Below are 21322 nucleotides of genomic sequence, written 5' to 3' on the forward strand. Positions count from 1 at the left end.
GTTTGACCATTTTTCCTCTCATATGTCTATGCTATATATTCATACCTCCCAGTTCAGTTCCCTGCTCAAATGTTTCTTCCTCAGCAATGTAATCCTTGACCGTCTTACTTCAGTTGACAGCTTATAGCCTCCCTTTTTCTCTATTTCTGGATCTTGTTTTTGTTTCCAGCATTTCTTTGGCCATATACCTGTCAAAGATATGCCTATCTTCTTGTACTAGGTCTCATGTGCCCTGACTGCAGGACTTAGTGTTACCTTTTGACTTGCCACTGACTTGATGCCAAGAATTGTTCAACATCACTCCCTATGGTGGCATTTTGTCCTGTGCTCTCTTATAGGATGGTCAGTCAGATGCTGTCCCAAGAATAGCCATGGAGGTGAGGCCCAGGAAACAGAATTTCCCAGACACTTAAGTCTTAGAGATAGGAAGTATGATGTGTGGAGAGAAGCACCTAAGTCAGTCCTGTGGTAGACAGGTGAGCGATGAAGGGAGAGGCAAGGGTGAGGAATGCAGGGTGAACAGCTTAGGCTGGGCTCCTCGTTAGATAGGTGACTTTGGTTGCCTGGTCTCTGACCTTGGGATGATTGATCTAGGCTGAGGAATATGACTTTCTGGAGAGTTGGGACCTATGAAGGAGGATGGCTCTGGATTAGTAGTATGCCTTGAAGAGCTTCTTTCTATGAATATGCTAGTCCTAGTCAGGATTGGAACTCAAGCAGGTCAGGAAGCAGGAGCTGATGCAGAGGCCATGGAGGGATATTTCTTACTGGCTTGCTTCCCCTGGCTTGCTCAGTTTGCTTTCTTATAGAACCCAAGACCACCAGCCCAGGGACAGCACCACCCGCAATGAGTAGTCCTAGGAAATATAATTTCTCCTTATCCAAGATTTTTGGATGTCACAATTCATAATATGAACGTAACTAAAGATATATGTGATACACGTTTAGTGGATTAGTAAATGGATGACCAAATGACAGTACAACAGGTACATCATTAATCCACATTTGTTCTGTGAACTCGGCATTCAGGAACTAGATAGTTTTTGTAAGTTTTGTGAAAAGAAAGCAAAAGCAAAACCAAAACCAAACCATATATTTACTTGTTTATTTTAGCAAGGGCATGTGTATTTGTTTGTGCACATGCACATGCACATGAATTTGCATGGTACCATATACATACATGTATGAAGGTTAGAATTTGCTTGAGTCAGTCTGCTCCTTCTGTTATATGGTTCTAGGGATCAACCCCAGGTCATCATAATTGGCAGCTGGTGCCTTTACCAGCTAAACATTTCACTGGCCCTTGTCATCTATTTATGTTAAAGGGAAGATAAATGTCAGTTATGGCAAAAGGATTAGCACTTGAAATTTTTGTGACTGACTTTATTCATTTGTAAGAACGTAAAGTTAGATCTTATTTTTTTTTAAAAAAAATGTTAGATTGATTAAATGTTTAAGTGCCAAGACAAGAAAATTGTTATGGCGTTCTACTTTGCATTCTATTGCTCTGATCGAACAATGTGATCAAAAGCAACTTGGGTAAGAAAGGGTTTATTAAGCTTCTACTTTCAGGTCACAATTCATCTTTGAGAGATGTCAAAGCAGAAGCTTGAAGGCATGAACTTGTAGAAAGGAACCACGGAGTAACATGAGCGACACTGCTTGCTGGCTTGCTCATGGGCTTAGCTAGCTTTCTTATGTTGTCCAGGGTCACCTGTCCAGGGATGACAGTGGACATATAGTGGGCTGGGCCCTCCGACACCAATCATAATAAAAACAGTTCCTAGTTTAGTTCCCTGTACTTGTGTCAGGCAGCTTACTCTTGCCTGTAACTCTAGTTCTGGTAGACTATGATGGCTCTTGCTTTCTTGGGCATCTGCATTCATGTGTACAACACTCTCCACCCTCTGACTCACACAGACATATAAATGCACACAGATATACACATACATATACACGTGTGTATCCGTATATGCTTTTCAACCTACTAGTTATCAGACAATTTCTCATCTGAGGCTCTCGGATGATTTAAGGCTGTGTTGAACTGACAAAGGTACCTGAGACAGTTTTTAAAAATTTAGAAATATCTAGAGACTTTTATATGATTTTTGGACATTCTTCTAGGTTTTCTTAGTTACTGTTCTATTGCTGTGAAGAGACACAATGGCTGTACTGGCTAGTTTTGTGTGTCAACTTGATACAAGCATCACAGAAAAGAAGCCTCATTTGTGGAAATGCCTTCATGAGACCCGTTGTAAGGCATTTTCTCAACTAGTGGTCAAGGTGGGAGGACCAAGCTCATTGGGGGTGGTGCTGTCCCTGGGCTGGTGGTCTTGGGTTCTATAAGAAAGCAAACTGAGCAAGCCAGGGGAAGCAAGCCAGTAAGAAATATCCCTCCATGGCCTCTGCATCAGCTCCTGCTTCCTGACCTGCTTGAGTTCCAGTCCTGACTTCCTTTGGTGATGAAACAGCAATGTGGAAGTGTAAGCTGGATAAACCCTTTCCTCCCCAGCTTGCTTCTTGGTCATGATGTTTGTGCAGGAATAGAAACCCTGACTGAGACAACGACCAAGGAAACTCTTATAAAAGAATGCATTTAACTGATCGAGGGCTTACCTACAGTTCCAGGGGCTTAGTCCATTATTATCATGGCAGTGACCATGACCACAGGGAGGAGGGTGTCAGGGAGCATGGCAGCAGCCAGGGGGAGATACATTCAGATCTTCAGGCAGAGAGAGTGACAATGGACCTAGATTGGGCTTTTGAAACCAAGGCTACACTTCCTAATCCTTCTATTTCTATCAAAGAGCTTCACTCCCTGGGGACTAAGAATTCAAATATATGAGTTTATGTGGGGGGGGGGGAGAGACTCTTACATATTTTAAAAGCCTAGGTGTTTAACTTTGGGCTACCTCCCAGTTCCTCTAACCTGATTAATTCTGTGTACATCCCACCATGACCTGGTCTATTCTCTGTTTATGTTTATGTCCATCAACCACAGCATCCACTCGCTGAATCCCTTCTTCTCATCTCTTTTTTCCATCATCCCTTTCTCCCACAGTCCACTTTCTGCCTAGCTATTGGCTATCAGAGTTTTTATTAAAGCCAATCAGAGAATGCCTTAGGTAGGTGAACGACAGAGAAATAGCTTACAAAAAGAATCTCCCAAGATCTCCCCCATTTACTATAATAAAAGTTTCTTTCTTTAACAACAATAAACTATACAGAATAAGAACTATTATGAGAACTATTAGGTAAGAATTACATTCACAATGTCCAGTCAATATGTATTTGTCAGCCTTGGAATAAGCACTCTATTATCCATTCTATCTTGGCAGGTTCAAAAGTTCTACACCTAAATCACTTTCTATTGTTAACTTGGATTTATCAACCTAAAGACTTCATTGTAGACCTTATAACATTTTCTTAAATCCTAAACAACTTAAGCATAATGTCTGACTATAACTGTGTAGTCTTCAATCCCATCAGAGACCTGAGAAGTATATATATATTACCTGAGTAAACAGGAATTACAGAGAATCAGCTTCTAAAATTATAGAAATGACAGAGACTGCTGGCTGCCTGGTCAGTCCCCCAAACTTCTGCAGCATTTGAGTGTACATCTTTGGCCTACTGGCCCAGAATATGGCTACAGACTTTTATAAATTAGGAATTATGAGGATTGGCCTACCTTGTCTTGGCAAAGTTCTGCAGTCGTCTTCCTCTGTGTCTTTCTTTCTCTCTTTCTTTCTTTCTTTCTTTCTTTCTTTCTTTCTTTCTTTCTTTCTTTCTTTCTTTCCTTCCTCCTTCCTTCCTTCCTTCCTTCCTTCCTTCCTTCCTTCCTTTCTTTCAAAGGTTTATTCATTTATTATATGTAAGTACACTGTAGCTGTCTTCAGACACACCAGAAGAGGTCATCGGATCTCATTACAGATGGTTGTGAGCCACCATGTGGTTGCTGGGAATTGAACTCAGGACCTCTGGAACAGTAGTCGGGTGCTCTTAACCGCTGAGCCATCTCTCCAGCCCCCTCTGTGTCTTTCTTGTTTAAGTTTTGGACAGTATGCTGTCAACAGTTAAGGCAAGGGCAGGTTTTTTGCCTGGTGTCTGGCTTTGGCACATTTGAAGCAAATTCCATATGGAGGTTCTTTGATGCTATTTGTCTTCTTACAAGTATTATTAGATTGCTGCCAGGCACAGACGTGTCTCGTCACAAAAAGCTTTTTATTAATAAAGCATCTTAAATGCCATATTCTACAGATCTCTGAAGTGTTTAAATACCATCTATCTTAAACAAGTTTGACTGACTGCTAACTTACATTTCTTAGTTATCCTAAATAGTTTGTAATAGTAGGTTTTAAGGACTAGAGGACTTGGTTGGGGATTTAGCTCAGTGGTAGAGCGCTTGCCTAGCAAGCGCAAGGCCCTGGGTTAGGTCCCCAGCTCCGAAGAAAAGGAAAAAAAAAAAAAAAAAAAAAAGGACTAGAGGACTTTACATCACATTTTAAAATGAGTCACAATGGTAAAATACCTAAAACAGGAGTCAGACATATACGCAATACATTATATAGTGAAATAGAATCTTAAATTTCTACCAATATATAAAACTCCATGCCAATCTAAATATTTAGCTTGTTGATGCTCTTTATTTTAAAAGTAGCTTCAGTAATCTACCCCTTTATCCTATTATTCCTATATCCCCCCTTTTTTCTTTTCATCCCCTCCCCCCTTCCCTCCTAACACTAGATAGGAGAGAAAGAAGGATAAAGCGAAAGAGAGGAGATTCTTGAATCTAACCTCCTATATTTTATTCTTTCTTAATCAAGACCATTTACAACTTGGACCAACCCCCTTTAATGATGACAAACTTCTATCACCCATGGGATGACCAAAAACCCACCTACTCCACCTCTTGGGAGTGAAGCCATTGTTCTCTTAAAACTGCTTCCGGCTGTCTGGGGCGAAGGCATCTTTTGGGGCTCTAAGACACTTGCTTTATCATTTAGCTAGCTTAATCAGTTGCTTTCTGTCTAGTCTCCATGTGATGGGAAATTGCAGAGCATAACTGAAGCCCTGGCTGGAACAATGCATGAGGCTGGACCAACTGAGCTAGCTGTCTGCTGCCAAGCATATATAGCCTTAAGAGTGTTCCCTATGGCTGGGAATTTAGCTCAGTGGTAGAGCGCTTGCCTAGGAAGCGCAAGGCCCTGGGTTCGGTCCCCAGCTCCGAAAAAAAGAACCAAAAAAAAAAAAAAAAAAAAAAAAGAAAGAGTGTTCCCTATGATCTGTTGACTGAGGGAGAGAAGACTCGGACCTGGTTTACTGGCAGTTCTACACATTATGCCAGCACCACCAAGAAGTGGACAGCTGCAGCATGACAACTCCTTTCTGGATTGTAGTTAATTCCAGAATCCAAATAGACCCACTAAACATTGTGCTTCTTTCTTGGTAGTGGGAGGAACCAGGTGCAATAGCTTATCTTTCCCCTCGGAAGCCCCATACCACCGGCCTCCTAAGAATTTCATCAAAGGAGATGGTCCTTTAATTTTGATTGATCTGTTTATATTGGCATAACTGAGTCTACTTGAGAAGATAGAACAATGAGGAAAACAGTTTTAAAATTGTCTTAACCCATTGTTTTTCATGGGTAAAATTAATCAGGATTATAGATGTTTACCACCCAGGTTTTTTTCCCTCCTTGTATAGTGAAATGACAAAAGGATTTTCAATATTAGTCCTTTGACTTAAACTTGTATTCCATTCTATTTTCCCATTTTATTATTCTATCTGTCTGTCTGTCTGTCTATCTATCTATCTATCTTTTTGTTTTTTGAAACAGGGATTCTCTGTGTAGCTTTGGTTTTCCTGGAATATCCTCTCTAGACCAGTCTGGCTTCTTTCACAGATACCTGCCTGCCTCTTGCCTATGCCAACACAGCGCAGCCTAATTTCCCATTTAAGAGGTGGGAGATAAGAATTATGCCTATAATTCCAGCAGTTGAAAGGCAGAAGCAGGTAGGAGCTATGTGAGTTCAAAACCAGCCTAGAGCTACATAGGGTGTTCCAGACTTTTCTTGAAAAAGTGTGTGTGGAGGGGGTGAGCAGTAAAGGCGCGAGTACCATATTGCAAATAAGTGCTATGTGAATATAACTTTGTGATACTGAGGAAATAGTAATCAGAGAAGGCCTCATGAAAGAGAGGAGGACAAACAAGACCAGCATAGTTTGCAGGTTCTAAAACCCGAGTGATGCTACCCAGACAACTGCAGGTGTGGGGCCAGCCATAGCTGGCGATCGCCCCCTTCTGGAAGAGTGCGGCCTTGCCCCTGACAGAGTCTTCAGAGAACGCTGAGCCTGAGGCACGCAGGCGCGGTGAGCGGACGAGGGCTTTAGGCGAAGATGCGCATGCGTGTAGCCCCATGGAGGCGGTAGCTGCTTCGTCGCTGTGACTGGAGGCCGAGTGCTAAACTGTGTGGGGCACGGATGGGATCCAGCTGTTAGTCGGTAGGCATAGGTAGGGCCGCTGCCTTGCGGGGAGCCGGGGACTGGAAGGCGGAGGCCCTGAGCGCAGGCCCCGAGCCGTCCCTGTGAGGTCGCGGTCGACTATTGTATGTGTCGCAGCCGCTGCGTACAAGATGGCGGCGGTGGGGCGGGCGGAGCTGAGGGACCCCGGGTGGGCCTCGGCCGTGGCCTGTTCCCCTTGTCACTCGCTGACCGCGCCGTTGCGCCGCAGTGCCGCTCGGCGCAGCCGCCTAATGCCGCCGCTTGCGGAGGAGCGGGTGGCGTCCTCCGGGAATCCCTGCCGCCCCTTCCTCAGCGCCGCGGGTCTGCCTCTCAGGCCTGACAGCTAGCGGGGAGGCTGCCGCGTGCCCGAGCGCCTTTCGGAGACCCGTGGGCCGCGTGCGCCCTTAGCCGGGCTGGAAGAGCGTCCCTGCAGGGGGTGGGAGTGGGGTGTGCGGGGTGTTGTGGGCTAAGCGCCCCAGTGAGCACCGAAGTCGAGATTGTTGGTCCTGGGATGTCGTCGAAAATGGCGGTGACACTTCCACATTCTTAGAGGAGTCGAGAACACCGATGTGGGGATATTTGCTTCTGTTGGTGTGGTTCCTAACTTGGGCCTGTTTTGTTAAAGAGCAGGGAGGTCTGTACCACTGACTCTCATCCCCGAGGATGTTTCAGACGTCCTTTGTTGTTTGAAGTAATTGCCTATGAGGGAGTCTCAGTATTACAAAATCTTTGAGCTTGACAATGATCGTAGCCTCGAGCTATTTAATATTAAAATTACCCTTGGCAGTTTGGGAATTCTAGAAGGAACACTCAATGTGAAAAGTTCTGAAGAAAAGCTTCTTCACCAGCATCCACCCGACCATGTGAAGTCATCTTTTTCCTACCCAGTTTTGAAATTGTTCATACACAAAATTCTCCCTCTTGTCATTTTGTGTATGAAGGGTTAACTTGTTTTTCAAAAGAGTTGCGTTTACTGCTTATGTTTATAAATTTAAAATGACAGACTGGAAAAAGATTACAAGAAATATTAATATAAGGACGTTAACACAGGAAAATAAGTTTGTTTATTACATTTTTTTTATTACATATTTTCAAAATGTTATTGATTATACACTTAACCATAATGGGCTTATGCTGCATTCTGCTTTACAAAATTTGACTTTTATATTTCCATATTCTGTAGTGTGTACCTTCATATTTGTGGAATCCAAAATGTAATATACTAAAATATCCTAGGCTATTCCCCGCCTTGTCATTGTGTTGGAACCAATGGGTAAAGACAAAACAGTTGAAAGAAATCACAAAAATGTCCTTCATTTGTTTTGATTAACTGGTTTTCAAATGTATTTATATGACATATATTACCTTGTACATTGGATACATTGCAGTTTTTTGCATTTGTTGTGATGGAGTGTGCTTTAACCATAAATTCTAGTTCTAAAAAGTTCTCACAGTCATCATTTTCTGGATGTTGTAAGAATGTCTTAAGATCTCTGAATTTTGATTTTTATGTAATAAAAATGATGAGTCTAATGGACAGAGAATAGGTTTTGGGACCAGAAGTTATGGATTTAAATACATTGTTCTCTTACTATTATTATGTGTGAGACTTCAGTTGTTTTAGTCTTTGTGAAATTTTATGTTATTTGTAAACTTCGCTACTTGTTTGAACTTTCTTTTAGTATACTGAGATCCAGTATGGAATACTCCTATCCTTCAGCAGATAGATGTTTCTTAATTATTTCAAGTTTTACTTGTTTCAAAATTTAACTTGACTAGGTAACATCTTCTAATAGAAAATTGTAGCCTATGGATACTTCCTTTTAACTAAAAGATGGAATTTAGATTAACAGAATTGAAAACTATCAAACTTGAAAATGTCTTGCATCTATAAATTTATTGCATTTAACCAGAATTTAGTGTAATAGTTTATTGATTATTTACAAAATCTTGCTAGGTAGCAGATTAGCCTAGAACTCAATGTGTTGATTAGATCAGGGTGCCCTTGCATTTGGAGGCAGAAGTAGGATGATAACTCCAAGTGCTAGGATTACAGACATGACCCCTGCTTTGTAGCAACTAAATAATTACGTCAGTCTTCGTGTCTGAGTGACTGGTGTATGTATTGGATGCTCCAGTATTAAATGTATGAACTCAGCCCACAGGTGCAAGAGCCTGGGTGGGTTCTCATGCTTATTTCACTGTGCCTTGACATTGATGACAGTTTGAATAAGTATCCAGTTTCTTAATGAAATGTTATAGTAAACTAAGAAACAGTGCTTCTAAAATAGGCACCTAGTAATACAGTGGACTAATGAATATTGAAATGTTGATGTTAGTAGATTAGCAAATAAAACATTTGCTGTGACTAAAGTTAATAAGCCCTCATTTATATCCAATCTTTTATTGTTTTTATTATTCTAAATTTGTTCCATTGTTTGTGGTTGAAAATAAAAGTGGAAGGAAAATATATAGACAATCAGAAAAGAATAGTGAAAAGAATTGTGAGAGAAGGTGATGTGTAGAATTAAAACTCATAGCCATATTGTTTCTATGAGAATCAAGAATAATAAGTTTTGGATTGACAGGGTAGGGAACATAGCAATAGCTTCAAGGTGCTTGTATGAGCATAGTGATTACTTGGGATGTAAATATTTTGATTATTTCTCATTCTTTTGAAATCAAACTCTGTTCATGTTCTAGTCCTAAATTGTCTTTATATTTTTATTTTCATACTTTTTAAAATTAAACTTTTAAGTAGTTTTTAAAATTGTCTGTTCTTAGTGAAAATTGCCTCTTTTTTTTTTGAATTTTATTTTTGTATTTGAAAACAGGGTAGCAAGGTAGCTCAGACTGGCTCGTAAGTCCGTCTGCTTCAACTTTCCAAATGCTTGTTTACCAGATTAAATTTTTTAAAATTAAGTCGTTAATAAAAATTTCTTGGGGCTGGGGATTTAGCACAGTGGTAGAGCGCTTACCTAGGAAGCGCAAGGCCCTGGGTTCGGTCCCCAGCTCCGAAAAAAAAAAAGAACCAAAAAAAAAAATTTCTTAATAACTGACTATTCAGACTATTGAAATTTCCCCTTTACCATACATGCAGATAATAAATTTATTGAAGCCAAGATCCAAATAAGATTTGTACCTGGTATAGTTTATTATTGTAATTGTTTGATATATCCCTTAAGTTCATTTATAAGTTCCTCGGCTGCTTTTTATTTTATCCAAGAAATACTTTGTTTCATAAATGTTAAATAATTGATAAGTAATGCCTTAATTCATCAACATTTGAATCTATGCACGTTGACGCAACTTTAAATATGTACTTAGTGGGCAAAGTGGCTTGCTGCAAAATGACAACTTTGATCTCCAGAACCCACCATAGAAAGAGATGACACACTTTGCTCCAAGTTTTCCTCAAATCTCCATGACACCCACACCCCCTCATCTCCAAATGAATAAAAATGTGTTTTAAAATTACTCAGGAACTTCTAGATCTCAGTTTAGGAACTACTGAGAGAAAGGTAGACATGTACAAGTACTGTTTCCAACACAGTGCTTTCAGGAAGGAGTTAACTATCTTAGTAAAAGTTTAATAAAAGAACACCTATCTGTTTAAAAATATTTTGTTTAGGGTTGGGGATTTAGCTCAGTGGTAGAGCGCTTGCTAGAGCGCAAGGCCCTGGGTTTGGTCCCCAGCTCCGGAAAAAAAAAATTTCGTTTAGTTACCTAAATGTTGAGTGCCTGTTGCATGCCAGGAGTTGTAATTTTAATTAACTATCACAGAATATTCTTGAGGGTTTTAAATTTTTATTTATGCATATGAATGCTTGAATGTATGTTTGTGATCTATGTATGCAGCGCTTGAGGGGACCAGAAAAGAGTATTGGATTCCTGGAATAGCAGTTACTGACAGTTCCGAGCCACCATTTGGGTGCTGGGAACCAAACCTGGATCCTCTGTAAGAGTAGCAAGGGCTCTTATTTGTTGAGACATCCTTAAATATTTTTTAAAATTTCCATTTCAAATCACACTTTGCTTGCTTAAGGCCACATTGTTAATAAACAGCAGAATTAGAACCAAAACACTGAATATAGGGTCAAAATTCTTTTTTCAGGGTCTAGACTTTTAGGCAGTTTTCTGTGCTGCCTCTCTAAAAGTTAGTTGATAGTGTTAAGTTTTCCTTAGGGGAGTAAACCAGCTTTGTATGAAGTCAGTATTGGCACTCCTCCTAGCCTGGGTGGGTATGTTCAAATCAGTGGAAATTTCCCCAAAGATTAGATTATTGGGAGTTTTGTAATTGGCCGACTAATAGTTGTTAGGAAGAGTACATGATGTAGAAAAAAGAGGGCTAAATAGAATTTTACAGCTAATGCTCTTGATTATATTGGAAGTTTTCTGTCTTTTGTTTTATTTGTTTGTAATCTTTTGACCTAAGATACAATTAAGAAGTTATATAGTCGAGTGTTGGTCATAAAATGTTGAATCATTAATATTGTGTGAACTTAAACTCTTGAGTGACAGGAAAATGAATTTTCTCTTCTCGGTCACTATTTGACTATGAATTTTGTACATTGTGCTCCTTTATCTCTAAATATTTAGCATGTGTATTATAGGGATAAGATCTTTTTTAATAGTACAATTACCAATATCAGTAAATTTAACTGATAAAATTCTTTAGACTGTATTCTTGTTTGTTGCTTCACTCATTAGTGCTCTCTATAGACTTTTTTTTTCTCCCCCTGAAATTTAAGATGTGTCTAGGACCAGACACTGTATGTAGTTGTCATGTATCTTTATACTTGCTTAATCTGGAATGTTTTCATATACTATTTATTTTTTTTATATACTATTTCCTAGTTGTCTGGTATTCTTAATTAAACATAGTGACTATATGTGTAAGATCTGACTGCATATGTCCATCAGCCCTTCATGGGTGATGCTGTTTCATCATATGTTGGTTAAATAGTTTGCTGTGGAGAGACATTTGAAGACATAGAAGATATCACCCCGGCATTCTGAGTATTACACTTGCATTCTTGTTTAAGATATTCTTTACCGATAGTTTAAAACTAATGACTTTTTTTTTGTTGTTTGTTTGTTTGTTTTTTGGTTCTTTTTTTTTTTTTTTTTTTTTTTTTCCGGAGCTGGGGACCGAACCCAGGGCCTTGCGCTTCCTAGGTAAGCGCTCTACCACTGAGCTAAATCCCCAGCCCCCTGATGACTTTTTTTTATTCTACCTTTCCTCTCCATTTTGGTGCTCTGCACTCAAGAAGAGCTTTGCTTTCTCTTCATCAGTTAATTTATTGTACAGATGTCAGTATTTTGTACTTTATTACTATTCAATTCATTATTTCTTCCTTCTATTTTCTATTTGTATGTCTTGTCTTCTACAACAAGAGCTCTGACTCCCAACACCATGAAAATATTTACTTGTTCAATTCAATAATAATAAACTGTTTCCATATCTAGTGATAGAGGAATTGTTTCTTTCATATCACTGAAAACAATACAATTTTGTTCTCTTTCCTTCAGCTCTGCCAAAACTGAGCATATTTAAATTGAATAGTAGATTTATATCTTTTTTAAAAAATGTATTTATATATTATATATGAGTACACTGTAGCTGTCTTCAGACACACTAGAAGAGGGCATCGGATCCATTGCAGATGGTTGTGAGCCACCATGTGGTTTCTGGGAATTGAACTCAAGACCTCTGGAAGAGCAGTCAGTGCTCTTAACCACTGAGCCATCTCTCCAGCCCTAGATTTATATCTTATTTGCATGAATTTTCTTTTCCTTCTGAAGTGGATTGTGATTGTTCGTGTAAATTATGGTTATACCAGTTTCCTTTTAGTTTAGATAAAGATATTTCTTCCCTTTCTGTCCTCATTGATTTAATTTCACATGCCTCCTAAGGACAAAACCATACAAATGATGTCCTACTTGAAATGTTCCCATGTCTTATTAGTGTTTTTAAACCATTGCCTTTTATAAATAACTGGTTTTCTCTACTGTTACTCTTGTGTTTTGTAGATGAGTAATGCCCCCCTTAAAAGAAAAGATACTTTATATCAATGCTTCTCAACCTTCCTAATGCAGTGACCATTTATTTAGTACAGTTCTTCATGTTGTGATGACCCCCCAAAATTATTTTTATTGCTACTTTATAACTATAATTTTGCCACTGTTGTCAATTATTAATATCTAATATGCAAGGGCCCATAGATTGAAAACCATGCTCTATATGCACTTATGTATCTTATGGTTTTTGACACTTTAAGGCACAATAATTATTTTTTTTAAAGATTTTATTTATTCTCTATATATGGTGAGTACACTGTAGCTGTCTTCAGACACACCAGAAGAGGGCATCAGATCTCATTACAGATGGTTGTGAGCCACCATGTGGTTGCTGGGAATTGAACTCAGGACCTCTGGAAGAGCAGTCAGTGCTCTTAACCACAGAGCCATCTCTCCAGCCCCCTTAATTAAGTATTCTTTTTTTTCTTTTTTTCGGAGCTGGGGACCGAACCCAGAGCCTTGCGGTTGCTAGGCAAGCGCTCTACCTCTGAGCCAAATCCCCAACCCCTTAATTAAGTATTCTTATTTTAAGATGTTGGAATCTGCTTTAGGCAGGTGGAAACAATTTTTGGCCTATATCCTACTTGAGAGAAGAATATAACCACAAGGTTGGACAAGGATAAGAGTTGCATCTCAGAAACACATGGAGGTGGACATCTAAACCTTCAGTTTTGTTTACCTTTGGACTTACTTACTTTCCTGTATTGTGGCTTTGTTTTGTTTTAGTGCTTGTGCTTTCTTAGTAAGGTGGTAAATAGAGTTCTTAACAGTATCTGAGTTTTGTAAACATTCACCTCTTTTCTCATTTGTAATTATGACTAACTACTCCCCAGGATGATTTCTTTATTCCAGCTTGGATCTAGTAGTTTCTCTTGAGTTAACCCATTTATTTGTGTGTCTGTATGTTTGTGCACATATGCATGTTTGTATGGAAGTCAGAGAATACCTTGGATGTTCTTTAGGTACTATCTACCTTTTTGTGTCCTATTTATTTTTTTACTCTGTATCTTATTTCTACTGTAAAGTGGAATCTCACTGGACCTAGAGGTAAGCTAGTGGCCAGCAAGTTCCAGTGATACTGTTGTCTCTATCTCCTGAAGCACTGACTGGGCTGCCCCACTTTTTCTGTGAATTTGAGGGAATTTGTACTCGGATCCTTATGTTAGTGTAGTGCAACAAGCCCTCTTTTTTTTTTTTTTTTTAAAGATTTATTTATTTATTATATATAAGTACACTGTAGCTGTCTTCAGATACACCAGAAGAGGGCATCAGAACTCTTTACAGATGGTTGTGAGCCACCATGTGGTTGCTGGGAATTGAACTCGTGACCTCTGGAAGAGCAGTCGGGTGCTCTTAACCACTGAGCCATCTCTCCAGCCCGCAACAAGCCCTCTTAACATGCTTAAGTCATCTCTCCAGCCCAGTCTTTTCCTTTTTGGAGACCTTGTCTCTTAGTGTTCTTGAACTTAACAAGTAGTCTAGGCTGATTGGCCAGTGAGCCCCCAAAGATCTGTCTGCTTCTCTCTCCCCAGTTCAAAACTATACCCAGCTTTGGGAATCAAACCCAGGTGCTCCATACTTACTGATCCATTTTCCCAACTCTAATATGTTTAAGGATGGCAAGATAGGTGAGACTATCTTCCTGTGTTCAGGAGAACATCTTTTATAATCAAATTAATGCTATGCGGTGGAGATGCATTTATTTATGTAGAATATATTCCTAAAAAATAAAGTTATCTGTTTATTACATGTATTTTTTTCAAAAAGCTGTTTTCCTGGTAATAATAACTATTAGATTACTGCTAGTGAGGTGGTTAATATGTGGTCTTTTGGCGATTTGTCCCTAGCATTGCATAGTAGCAATTGATCTTTGGTTTAAAATCTTTTAAGGGTGTGTGTGTGTGTGTGTGTGTGTGTCTGTCTGTCTGTCTGTCTGTCTGTCTGTCTGCGTGCACGCGTGCATGTGTGTATGTGCAGATGCCTGAAGCTGCCGAAGAGGCCATGAGATCCTTTGAAGATAGAGTTATGTTTGTGACCTATCTCACATGGGTGCTAGGAACCAAACCTGGGTCCTTAGGAAGAGAGCAGCAAATGCTCTTAACAGCCACAATTATCTCTAGCCCCCGTCTTTGGTTTTTAAATGTTAGATGTGAAGCCTTCAAGTATCAGGAAAGTTAATGCTACTTTTAGTGATGCCGGTTAGTGCTTCTGATTGTGTTTGCTTGACTAGTTCTATAAAAATGACACATTTTGGTAGTTTGGCATCTAAAGTGGAGCTTATCCAAGCCATACTGTGATACATAAATTGTGACTGTTATCTCTTTTGTGAGACACAGCATAATAGAACCAATGTCAGTAAGTTGTCAGATGTCAGAGTTGGCTGAATGGATTTATCTGCATGGTAGGAGATAGCAACAGATGGAAGAAAAGCACAGAATGCATGTTATTTTTGTGAATCAATGAACAATTGGACTGTTGTTCTAACTGACTATTGTCTTAGCTGTGTCCCTAAGTGCCAAAGTTAATTGATATATTTTGCAATTGTGTTCTAACAGAGCAGCATACAATAGTATAGAGGGACTAGACCTATAAAAGAATGTGATGAATTCATAGAAAACTTTTCTTTGGGTTTTGTTTATAGGATGGTTTTTTGTTTGTTGGTTTGTTTGCTTGTTTTTCTTCTTTTTTTTTTTTTTTGGTTTTGGTGAAGAGTAAACATTTTTAAAAAATTAGAAAAAAGCTATAAGATAAATTTACTGTATATATCTAGAATGCAGCATGAAAAGAATAGTGAGAGCAGGGATGTAGGTTCTATTGAGATGTAGTTACTTTCTAGCTGTGTTCTAAGGATTAATCTTTAAATTGGATATGCTTTGGTTTCCGGGATTTTGTGTATGTAAAATGAAATGAGTATTGAGTAGTATTGCAAACCATGAGACTTTATAAAGTCTGAAGTGTAATGTTTTAAAATTTTAATGTATTAGTATGTATGTATATATGTATCCCCTTTTGTGTGTGTGTGTGTGTGTGTGTGTGTGTGTCTGCCAAATTATTCAGGTAGAGGCCAGTGGCCCGCTTTATGAAATTAGTTTTCTCTACTTCTACTTTTATATGGATTTTGAGGGTCAAACTCAGGTTATTAGGTTTGTATGACAAGCACCTTTACCACTGAGCAATTTCACTGCCCTAAGGGTGGAGTTATATGTAAATTCTTTCATAATCAATGCAGTGGAGGCGTCATGATTTAGCTGGCTAACTTTTGATGATCTAAATACTAAGAAATTTCAGATTTATTGATATTTACACAGAAATATCAATAAATATCTTTCCTTCTGAAAGATATCAAAATAATAGGCAGTTCTTGGTTTTTCCATGGAAATGGACATCTCAGAAAGACTTAATGGGATCTAATGGCAATATATATATATATTTTTTTTTAAATCAGTCAAGCCATTTCTTCATGCTTGTGTTAAGAAACCAATTTCTGTTATTGGGTCTGTGCGGAGGTCAGAAGATAACATTTAGGAGTTAGCTCTCTCCTTCTACCCTATAGGCTCTGGGGATTAAACATAAATTGTAAGGCTTGGCAGCAAGTGCCTTAGTTACCGAGCTTTCTCACTGACATTGCTACTAGTTTCTTTTTTAAAATATTTTTAATTGTTTATTTAGTGTATATGAGTACACTGTAGCTGTCTTCAGACACACCAAAAGAGGGCATCAGATCTCATTACAGATGGTTGTGAGCCACCATGTGGTTGCTGAGAATTGAACTCAGGACTTCTGAAAGAACAGTCAGTGTTCTTAACCAGATACATAAAATTTTTGTTTCAGAGTAATATGTTTTCTTAAAGGACATTGAAAAGAACTTAAGATTGCTATTCATCAAAATAAGACAGTTCAAATGATTTACCATTAAATACTCTGTTATGAAAAGTATTAAGTAGAGATTAAAATGTTAGTTGAAAACAGCAAATAGGCTGGGGATAGAGTAGCTGGAGACCCTGGATATTTGTTCTTCAAATAATTTAATAATAGTACTTTGTTGGCTGGAGAGATTTTTTTTTTTTTTTTTTTGCTTAGTGGTTATGGGCACTTGCTGCTCTTAGATTATCTGAGTTTAGTTTACAGTAGCCATGCTGGATAACTCATATCTACTTGCAGTTCCAGCAGATCTGATGTCTTCTGCCCTCCTTGGACACCTGCAGTCATATGCATAGAGGCATACACATATACACATAAAAAAATCTGTCTAAAAATAAAATTTGATGAGCTGGGTGGTGGTATTGTATGCCTTTAATCCAGGCACTCAGAAGGCAGAGGCTGGCGGATCTCAGTGAGTTCCAGGTCAGGCTGATTTACAGAGTGAGTTCCAAGACAGACAGGAATACACAGAAACCCTTGTTTTAAAAAATACAACAACAACAACAACAACAACAACAACAATAATAACAATAATAATAATAACAGAAATAAATCCTCTTCTAATTGCATATACATAAATAGAAAACTACTCTGGTGATGGCTCTGTCTAACTTGGAGATTCAGGTTTTTCTAACATCCATGTCGGGCAACTCACAAACCCTTATAACTAGTTCAGGGAATCTGATGCCTTTAGCTTCCCCATGCAGTCATGCTTGCATGTATTTAATTAAACACACGAATATATTTTAAAATAAAGTAAATCTTTAAATGCATGAAGAGAGAAGCCGCCCCCATGGCTGCTGTCCTTGGTCCTGAATGAGAGCTGAACTACTCTCTTTGAAGTTGTTTTAGTAGTGTAGCAATGTGAGGAGTTGTTTGGTAATCGCCTTTAGAAAAATTAATGTCTGGAACTTGCAGGATAGTGTTGTTTGCATCTGTTAAGTGGTTGTAAGCATCAATTGTGGGGCTAAATTGAGTCTGAATTTGATCTGAATGCAAATCCCAGCCTCACATACCTATGTGTTACTTAATCTCTCAGTGTAAAACTATGTATATTTCTGGGACTTGTGAGAACTAAACGACTAAATTCATGTAAAGTATTTAGGACAGTAACTACAGTATGGATGTTGTCTATAAAGTTAATCATTGTTACCTATGTATTTTGTCTGTATTCTCAACAATGGAAAGAAGAAGAAGAAGAACAACAACAAACCCCAACTGGTTTTGTTACCATGTTATGTTGTATATTATAAGGAGTTCCACGCCCCAGCACTGCTTTGTTAAAGACTTTGTAATTAGATTCCTGGTGACACATTTTTCTTTACCAGAAACAACTGTTCAATAACAGGAATGTGAGTGTAGTTTAATTGCCATATGGAATTTAGTACATGTGAAGGCTGATTCCAAGGAAGAATGTATCTTTAAAAAATGGTTCTAAATAAAACTTTAATTACAGTTCTTTCATTGTTCATGTCTGACCACACATGTGGTGAGTGTGTGTTCATATCTAAGAATCTTAATTCCTTCGTCTTTTTTTTTCCAGTATAAAAGCACAAAAATAAATCCTCAGTTTTTTTCAAGATAATGTAAAAGGACTTGTGAATTACATCTCAGCACCTAGGACAGCACCCAGTACTGCTCTGCAATGTACATGAACTCTGGCTTGAGGTTTGGGGTTTGTGTTCTGGATTCAGAAAAGAAGAGAAAGTTTTAGAGGGAATTTTAAATCTTTGTAAGCCCTTACTCTAAAAGTATATGCAGTGCAAAATTATATCATGGCTTGATTTCAAAATGTTTTACTCTGGCTGTAGAACCCACTTCATGAAGTAGTTTGAGTTAAAATGATCTAATATTTGTGTTTTAACTTTCAGCTTTGTGTTATTCTTGGAAAATTTCGCACCACTTGTGAATTCCTTGAGCCTGGGCATTGCAAACCCACTTCTGTTGGGCCCATCTCCTTTGCACTTTGCTCAGATTAAGACTCAGTTGGCGCTTCAGCAGCTGAATGCCGTTGCCTCTCATGGTTCAACACCACCTTATACTTTATTAAATCAGGCATTCTTGAAAGTAGCCATGTCGAGACCCAGGTTTAATCCTCGAGGGACCTTTCCACTTCAAAGGCCACGAGCACCTAATCCTCCTGGGATGAGGCCTCCAGGACCATTTGTGAGGCCTGGATCTATGGGTCTTCCAAGATTTTACCCAGCAGGGAGAGCCCGTGGAATTCCACACAGATTTCCTGGCCACGGATCTTATCAGAACATGGGACCACAGAGAATGAATGTTCAGGTAACTCAACATCGAACTGATCCAAGATTAACCAAAGAGAAATTGGATTTTCCTGAAGCACAACAAAAGAAGGGGAAGCCTCACGGTAGTCGATGGGATGATGAGCCTCATATAACTCCACCAGTAGAAGTGAAACAGAGTTCTGTAACCCAGGTTACAGAGCAGAGTCCTAAAGTACAGAGCCGCTATACAAAAGAAAGTGCTTCAAGTATTTTAGCAAGTTTTGGATTATCAAATGAAGACCTAGAAGAACTAAGTCGTTATCCCGATGAACAGCTAACTCCTGAAAATATGCCATTAATATTGAGGGATATAAGAATGCGAAAAATGGGCCGCCGATTACCTAATTTACCTTCTCACAGCAGAAATAAGGAAACACTTAGTAATGAAACAGTTTCAAGTAATGTGATTGATTATGGGCATGCAAGCAAATATGGTTATACAGAAGATCCACTTGAAGTACGTATTTATGATCCTGAAATTCCAACTGATGAAGTCAAGAATGAATTTCAGTCTCAGCAGAGCATTTCTGCAACTGTTTCCACTCCAAATGTGATATGTAATTCTGTGTTTCCTGGTGAAGATGTATTTCGTCAGATGGACTTCCCTGGTGAGTCCTCCAGTCAGTCTTTTTTCCCAGTTGAGAGTGGAACCAAGATGTCAGGCTTACACATTTCAGGACAGTCAGTCCTTGAACCTGTAAAATCCATCAGCCAGTCTATTAGCCAAACAGTTAGCCAGACAACAAGCCAGTCTCTGAATCGTCCATCTATGAACCAGCCACCCTTTTCATCTGAATTAATTTCAGCTTTAAGCCAACAAGAGCGGATCCCACAGAAGTCTGTGATCAGTTCAGCTGATACACATGGTGGACCTAGAGGAAGTAAAAAGAGTTACCAAACAGAGGCTGACTTGCCTATTCGGTCTCCCTTTGGGATTGTGAAAGCTTCGTGGCTACCAAAGTTTACACAAGCTGGTGCCCAGAAAATGAAGAGACTGCCAACCCCTTCTATGATGAATGATTATTATGCAGCATCTCCAAGAATATTTCCACATTTGTGTTCTCTGTGTAACGTAGAATGTAGTCATTTGAAGGTGAGTGTTTTTAAAAGATTGCTGTACAATGATGCTCAGTGCCCAGGTTTTCTCTAAAATCTGTTACGTATGCTGCTGTTAACAAAGCGTTAACAAAGTGCAACCCCAGCACCTACTTGTAATCGTAAGTAACCTTAGTACTGAAATGAATGTTTGGCTTTCTACATCACGTTACTTGGCATACTGTATAGTTTGCCTTTATTTTGAACTTTTAGTTATCCCACTTATATAGCATCCAATTTATTTAATAAATTGTGAACTCATAACAATGTTACATGAAAAAGTATGTTTAAGATTTATTAGAATAAAAATATAAAACTCATTTGTAATATACACTTTTGAAGACTAATATATATTCCAGCCTTGCACATACCTGTTCTAAGATAAAGATCTTAATGTTGCTTTAAGTGTTTCTGATTTTTGTATAGACCAGTGATTTTTTTTTTAGTGTTTCTTGAGAAGGTACTTTTAAAATAATTTCATATAATGATTCAGGATGTAAAGATGATTATGATTATGGAACCAACTGTGGGCTCAGAAAATAGAGTAAAATGCTGGAAATTCAGAGAGAAACATCCAGAATATATGCTTAAGGTACCTTTGTGGTTAGTGTAGACAGAAGGAAAATTTTGCACAGATGCTCAAGAATAGTATTATGTAGTGTATGCTGTTTGATAGTAACTATTGGTAAATTTGAGCAGGAACTACCACATTTCCCCTTTTTTAACATATATGTATAGCAACCACTGATTCTTTTGTTTACTGATGCAGTTTATAAGTAAGGATGGTAGGGAGGAGTGAATGTACCTTAAGAAGCTTTGATTTAAAAGTTTAGCCTGGAATTGGCTAGGTAGCTTGAAGAGGTTTACAAATGTGTAGGTTTTGGTTCTTTTGTTATTTTTTTTCCTGCAAATACTGCCATTTTATTGTCTTTGTATTCATTTATCAGTTTTCAGTCAGTGATCTAAAACCTGAATTGGTTGCTTTTGTCTTAGGTTAACTTTAGCAAGAGAAAACATCATTCTGGGCTGAGCATGTAGTTCAGGGGTAGGGCACATGTTTAACACATACCAGGCCCTGGGTTCAATCAGAAAGCAGCAATCTGTCCATAGAAAAGTATGCTGAATTTTAATACAGTAGTAGTTGCCTTATTCCACCAAAGGAGAATAGATGTCACTTGTCTCTCAGAAAAATCTCAGAATAATTTACTCATTGAGTTTTGTAATTTATAAGTAGCTCTGGACAGAGTATTGGGTGCTCTTTGTTATTTTAACTGGGCATACTAACTCTCCCATATATTTTGAACTGTCTTAATGAGTTGAAGAAAATACATCTTAAAGAACTTGTGTTTTTATTGATATTTTGTATTGTAGAAAGTACAATATTTTTAGTATATTTACCAATTTAGTTTTGTGTGTGATTGTTCAGTAGA

General features: G+C 38.5%; 1 protein-coding gene across 20 annotated transcripts in view; it reads left to right on the forward strand.

Moving 5' to 3' along the window:
- Zfp638 (zinc finger protein 638) overlaps positions 1-21322 on the forward strand; it is a 119117-nt gene that overhangs the window by 40110 nt on the left and 57685 nt on the right. For 13 of the 20 annotated variants that reach the window (XM_006236749.5, XM_006236751.5, XM_039107597.2 and 10 more), the window contains exon 2: positions 18378-19890. In XM_006236749.5, coding sequence (XP_006236811.1) covers positions 18378-19890 — 1513 coding nt within the window. Of the gene's footprint in view, positions 1-6347; positions 6515-18377; positions 19891-21322 lie in introns of those variants that run through there. The other 7 variants (XM_063286054.1, XM_063286055.1, XM_006236754.5 and 4 more) reach the window with 6 other exon arrangements.

The sequence above is a fragment of the Rattus norvegicus genome, chromosome 4 (assembly GCF_036323735.1).
Source record: "Rattus norvegicus strain BN/NHsdMcwi chromosome 4, GRCr8, whole genome shotgun sequence".
Taxonomy (NCBI): domain Eukaryota; kingdom Metazoa; phylum Chordata; class Mammalia; order Rodentia; family Muridae; genus Rattus; species Rattus norvegicus.